This window comes from Notechis scutatus, chromosome 4 (genome assembly GCF_049901735.1).
Source record: "Notechis scutatus isolate UNSWTSFEM ecotype Mainland chromosome 4, rNotScu1.2, whole genome shotgun sequence".
Taxonomy (NCBI): Eukaryota; Metazoa; Chordata; class Lepidosauria; order Squamata; family Elapidae; genus Notechis; species Notechis scutatus.
In genome coordinates this window covers 167,984,574-167,990,573 of record NC_142012.1, presented here as the reverse complement: position 1 = coordinate 167,990,573, position 6,000 = coordinate 167,984,574, and the positions used below count along the sequence as shown (strand labels likewise).

General features: G+C 45.6%; 1 protein-coding gene across 2 annotated transcripts in view; it reads left to right on the top strand.

Moving 5' to 3' along the window:
- The first annotated feature begins 2,435 nt into the window (after window positions 1-2,435).
- CLDN1 (claudin 1) overlaps window positions 2,436-6,000 on the top strand; it is a 35,985-nt gene continuing 32,420 nt past the window's right edge. The window contains exon 1 of one of the 2 annotated variants that reach the window (XM_087965619.1): window positions 2,436-2,915. In XM_087965619.1, coding sequence (XP_087821745.1) covers window positions 2,689-2,915 — 227 coding nt within the window. In that variant the 5' untranslated portion in view covers window positions 2,436-2,688. The remainder of the gene's footprint in view (window positions 2,916-6,000) is intronic. The other variant, XM_026688516.2, reaches the window with a different exon arrangement.

Below are 6,000 nucleotides of genomic sequence, written 5' to 3'. Positions count from 1 at the left end.
CTCCTGGGACGGCGTGGCTCATGGGTTTAGGATGTTGGTTTTTCATTTGTGGGAAAATGCTCTTAATGAGTTGCACAGCACTGTCGGTCCTTGGGAGCGGGACAGGCTCGACAACTCAGCGGGTAAAACAAAAATAAATAAACACAGCCCATGATCCACACAGACACACACAAACACACGCACCCTCCCAGCTGAAGGGAACCCCCCCAGACAGCCTCTTCCCCCCAAGGCCTTTGATCTGTGCATGGACCAAATCCGGGGAATAAGCAATTTTTAATAGTGTCTTAATCTGTGCCATCTTTTAATCACCTTTTAATTAGTTTTTACTTGTTTGATAACTTATAAGACACCCAGAGTCACCTGTAGGGGAGATGGGTGGGATAAACCATGAACAAAGACAGTTTTCCTCCTCCTCCTTCTTCTTCTCCTTCTTCTCCTCCATTTCTTCTCCTTCTCCATTTCTCCTCCTTCTCCTCCTCCTCCTTCTTCTTCTCCTCCATTTCTTCTCCTTCTCCATTTCTCCTCCTCCTCTTCTTCCTCCTCCTCCTCCTCCATTTCTTCTCCTCCTCCATTTCTCCTCTTCCTTCTTCTCCTCCTCCTTCTTCTGCTCCTCCTCCATTTCTTCTCCTTCTCCATTTCCTCCCTCCTTTTCCTCCTCCTTTCTTCCTTCTTTTCCTCCTCCTTTTCCTCCTCCTCCTCCTTCTCCTCCTCCTCCTCCTCCTCCTCCTCCTCCTCCTCCTCCTCCTCCTCCATTTCTTCTCCTTCTCCATTTCTCCCTCCTTCTCCTCCTCCTTCTCCTCCTCTTCCATTTCTTCTCCTTCTCCATTTCTCCCCTTCCTCCTTCTCCTCCTCCTCCTCCATTTCTCCTCTTCCTTCTTCTCCTCCTCCTTCTTCTCCTCCTCCTCCTCCTCCTCTATTTCTTCTTCTCCTCCATTCCTCCTCCTCCTCCTCCTCCTCCTCCTCCTCCTCCTCCTCCTCCTCCTCCTCCTCCTCCTCCTCCTCCTCCTCCATTTCTTCCCCTTCTCCATTTCTCCCTCCTTCTCCTCCTCTTCCATTTCTTCTCCTCTATTTTTCCTCCTTCTTCTCCTCCTCCTCCTTCTCCGTTTCTCCTCCTCCTTCTTCGTTTCTCCTCCTCCTTCTCCTCCTCCTCCTTTTCCATTTCTTCTCCTTCTCCATTTTTCCTCCTTCTTCTTCTCCTTCTCCTCTTCCATTTCTCCCCATTCTCCATTTCTCCTCCTCCCCCTTCTCCTCCTCCTCCATATCTCCTCCTCCTTCTTCTCCTCTTCCATTTCTTCTCTTTCTCCATTTCTTCTCCTCTCCTCCTGACTTATGACAGCTGGTTTGCTGGAGGTTTTTCAAGAAGAGCCTGGACAGTCTGAAATGGTATATAGGGTCACCTGCTTGAGCAGGGGGCTGGACTAGAAGACCTCCAAGGTCCCTCGTTTCGTGGCCCTTCGAAGTTAGAATGGCACTGAAAGAAAGTGACGCATGACTGTTTCTCACACCTTTCCACACTTTCCTCGCAGCACCTGGTCATGTAATCCGCATGGTCACGGCGTGGTGAAAAACCAGATGCTCGGCAGCTGACTCGTACTTACGACAGTCACAGCATCCCGGAGGTCACGTGATTCCCCTTTGGCGACCTTCTGACCAGCAAAGTCCAATGAGGAAGCCAGATTCTCTTAACGACTGGGTTACTAGCTTGACAGCAGCAACGATTCACTTAATGACGATGGGCAAGAAAGGTCGTCAAACGGGGCCAACATCTGCGGTGATTCCTGTAACAAACTGCCCTCGGAAGTTGGTGGAGCTTCATCATCACCTGAGACTTTCAAGAAGAGACTGGACTGCCCTTTGTCAGAAATGGTGTAGAGTCTCCTGCATGGGCGGGTGGGGGGGTTGGGCTAGATGACCTACAAGGTCCCTTCCAACTCTGATTATCTGTTATATGTTATATAACTGTCTAGAATTGTTGGGACTGACATAACTAATAAATAATGGATTTTCCCTGAACTGGAACATGATGCGGGAGGCGTCTCCTCAGCCCATTTCAACATTGCGATACGTCCTCTCTCACCCGAAGCTTCTACTCTACCTGTGCAGGTGAGTCACCTGTGGCCAGGTAGGGAACAGGCTGCATTCCCGAAGGGAGGCATCAACCTTAAAACGACGAGTTAATTCCTGTAAATTCGACGAGTTCAACATACATTTTCTGCGACAGTTGCCTTCGCGCAAAACTTAGGAAGCCAAAAAAACCCCTCCAAATACTTGGAAAAATAATGCTTAAAAATGCTCTCCTTGGTATTAAAAATAAAAAGGGGGGAGAGAGGATGTGACCCAGATGTGCTGGCAGAGGGAGGGGGACTTTCAGTGAAATGGCCAAGTGAAACCACCAGGGGGCGCTGGAAAGGCGCTTGGTTTAAAAGGCAGGGCAGATGTTGGGAGCTTCACTTCCCAGTTCTGAACCCAACCGTGAGCTCTGGAGAAACTTCTGGATTACCAAAGACCCAGAGGACGCCAGAAGAAGAAGAAGGAGGGGAAGAAGGAGAGCCTCCTTCGCCAGCACAGTCTCTCTGCTTTGAAGAACCGGCCCGGGTTTGCTCCACGCTCCTTCTCCAGCACCATCTCCATCCAGCTCTTTCTCTCAGTCCAGCTGGGTCCTGTGCATTGTTGCGTTGTTGAAGCAGGATGGCTAATGGAGGCCTCCAGATGTTGGGCTTTGTCCTGGCTTTCATCGGCTGGATTGGCATCGTGGTCAGCACGGCCATGCCCCAGTGGAAGATCTCCTCTTATGCGGGGGACAATATTGTGACTGCCCAAGCCATCTACGAAGGCCTCTGGATGTCCTGCGTCATGCAAAGCACGGGACAGATGCAGTGCAAGGTGTACGACTCCCTTCTCAAGTTGCAAGGTAGGTGTCTGTCGGGACGTCTTTTTTTTATTTTTTTATTTTTACAACAAAAACAACAAATAAAAACTATCTTTCAATTATACAGTGTGTCATCCAGGTACATATATATTGTCCACATAATAATATTTGTATGCATTTAAGTTTACAGTCATATTGTATTCCAGTCAGCGTTAGATATCGTGTTGTATCATGATTACACTGTCGTTAAATTTTTAGTTCCATTTCAAACTATTCTTAAAAACAAATCCCAACTTTTACTAAATTATATTCCTGCTGGAAGTGCGGTTTGTGAAGTCTGATGCATTGTGCGAACGGGGAATGTCGTGAGAACCAAAACATCTTTGTACGAGTGAATTTGCACATATTTGTTTGTTCGGCCGTTGCAGATGATAGAAACTCTGGAAGTATGGTTTGTGAAGCCTGATGCACGGTTCTGCACATTGTGTGAACGTAGAAGGACCTCTTTGTTTTGCTGCGCGAGATATTATTTTTCATTCAGTGGGCAGGGACCCAAAAACACACATCGGAGAGGTGCTTTCTTGTTATATCTTGTTATATCTGTTATACATGCAAGACGTGGGAAACAAGACATGGTTATAAAGAAACACACTGTGTGCTTATGAGTCTCTTCTTAGTTTTTTTTTCTTTTCTTGAAAACATTTCTCTTCGCATCCAAGAAGTTTCTTCAGTTCTTCAGACCATCTGGGTGCTGAACTAAAAAAACTTCTTGTATGAGAAGAGAAACATTTTCAAGGAATAATCCAAGAAACTCCAATTGCTTTTTGAGGGGGGGGGAAGCACCTTTTGGGTTATGAAGTGATTCCCAAGAGTTTAAACTTCTGCCTGAAGTTTTGTGTTAAGCGAACCTTACTTCAAATCAGCGAAGGTGGCAGCAGGCAGGGTTAGCTACAGACACTGAACCAATCAATATAAATCAATAACTTTTTTTTTTTTTTTAAAAAAAAGAAGGAGGCCAGGTAGGGTGAGCAGGGAGAAAGGCTTGGATAAACTTTACTCGGAAAGGGAGGTCGTGAACTGGAATTTGAAATTCGAACGCTCGATTTGGAGACTGGAACAAAAGAAACAAAACTGAACAAGGAAATTCAACCTCTTTTTTCGCCCACAAGGGACTGGGTGAGAGTTTGATGCTGCCTGGTTGGTGTTGGATCAAACAGTGCATTTGTGATTCAGTCCTATGTGTTATTTTAATTATTTTAATTTTTAAATACTCTGTAGTGTGATTGTCATGTGGTGTTTGGGGCACTGTGCTGGAGTAGCTTTCAAATTTCATTGTATTCGTGGAATGCAATGACAATAAAGGTATTCTATTCTATTCTATTCTATTCTATTCTATTCTATTCTATTCTATTCTATTCTATTCTATTCCATTCCATTCCATTCTATTCTATTCTAGTGAGGAGGAAAGCACAGTTGTGATCTTGGCTTATGGTGGGGGCAGCTGATAAGTTGCTCCCCAAAAAGGGACAGAGAAAAATATTTTTTGCTCTTGGAGTTCAAATGAGCCCCATCTTGGCAATTCTGAGATGGGTCGAGTGGTGGGTAGGGAATTCTGGGAATCGAAGGTCACATCTTAAAACTATTGTTTTATTTGTGTATTGTCTTTATTATTATTTTTGAAAATGACTCTTGGAGGCAACACATTAACACACCTTCTTCCTCCTATTTTCCCCATACCAACAACCCTGTGAGGAGGGCTGGGCTAAGAAAGAGAGGGGCTGGTCCCAAATCATCCAATCAGCTTTCATGCCTAAGGCGGAACTAGAACTCATAGCCTCCTGGTGATTGGCCCAAAGTCACTCAATTGGCTTTCATGCCTAAGGCGGAACTAGAACTCACAGCCTCCTGGTGATTGGCCCAAAGTCACCCAATTGGCTTTCATGCCTAAGGCGGAACTAGAACTCACAGCCTCCTGGTGATTGGCCCAAAGTCACCCAATTGGCTTTCATGCCTAAGGCGGAACTAGAACTCACAGCCTCCTGGTGATTGGCCCAAAGTCACCCAATTGGCTTTCATGCCTAAGGCGGAACTAGAACTCACAGCCTCCTGGTGATTGGCCCAAAGTCACCCAATTGGCTTTCATGCCTAAGGCGGAACTAGAACTCACAGCCTCCTGGTGATTGGCCCAAAGTCACCCAATTGGCTTTCATGCCTAAGGCGGAACTAGAACTCACAGCCTCCTGGTGATTGGCCAAAAGTCACTCAATTGGCTTTCATGCCTGAATTGGGACTAGAACTCACAGCCTCCTGGTGATTGGCCCAAAGTCACCCAATTGGCTTTCATACCTAAGGCAGGACTAGAACTCACCGTCTCCTGGTGATTGGCCCAAAGTCACCCAGCTGGCTTTCATGTCTAAGGCAGGATTTGAATCCATGGTCTCTTGTCTACCTGGAGATTCCTGGGAGTTGCAGTCCACACCTCTTTAACCCTGCCAAGTTTGGGAAACACGGGATTAACCAAAATGTGGCCTCCCTGAGAGGGAGAGTTTACAAATCCAGCATATTTTGCCTCGTAGACATTGAAGGTTAACGCCGAGATGAGTTCAGTTCCGAGTTTTTATTCACTCTCTTGCTTTAAAGCAGGTTTGTAGGTTTTATATTGCTTGCATTCTTTTTCTTCTTCTCCTTCTGATATTTTGAAATAAGCCGTGTGCCATTTTTGGTGCCTTCTCCAAATAGCTTTGTAAAATCTTCCAGAACACCTACCTTTCTGAGTGGGTTAAAAAAGGATAAATAAATCACCAACCTACAGAGCAAATTACAATGCAGGTGCTTAAAATCAGACATGAGAGGTGCTATTTAAGTTCCTTATTCCAATGTATGATTATTTTTTCCCTCTATTATTATTATTATTATTATTTTTCCCGGAGGGACGCAGGATAAATATGGCCTTGGAGAACATTTTATTCATAAATAATCTAAGGAGGCGCTGAGTAGATTGGCTTAGAAAGGGATTTGCTTTGCCAGGGACCACAGATATTTAGCAAGGAGGTTGTGACTGAACCAGCAAAAGATCTGATTTCTGTCTGCAGCTGAATTCGATTCCGTGGCTTCCTTGCGTGACTCGACTG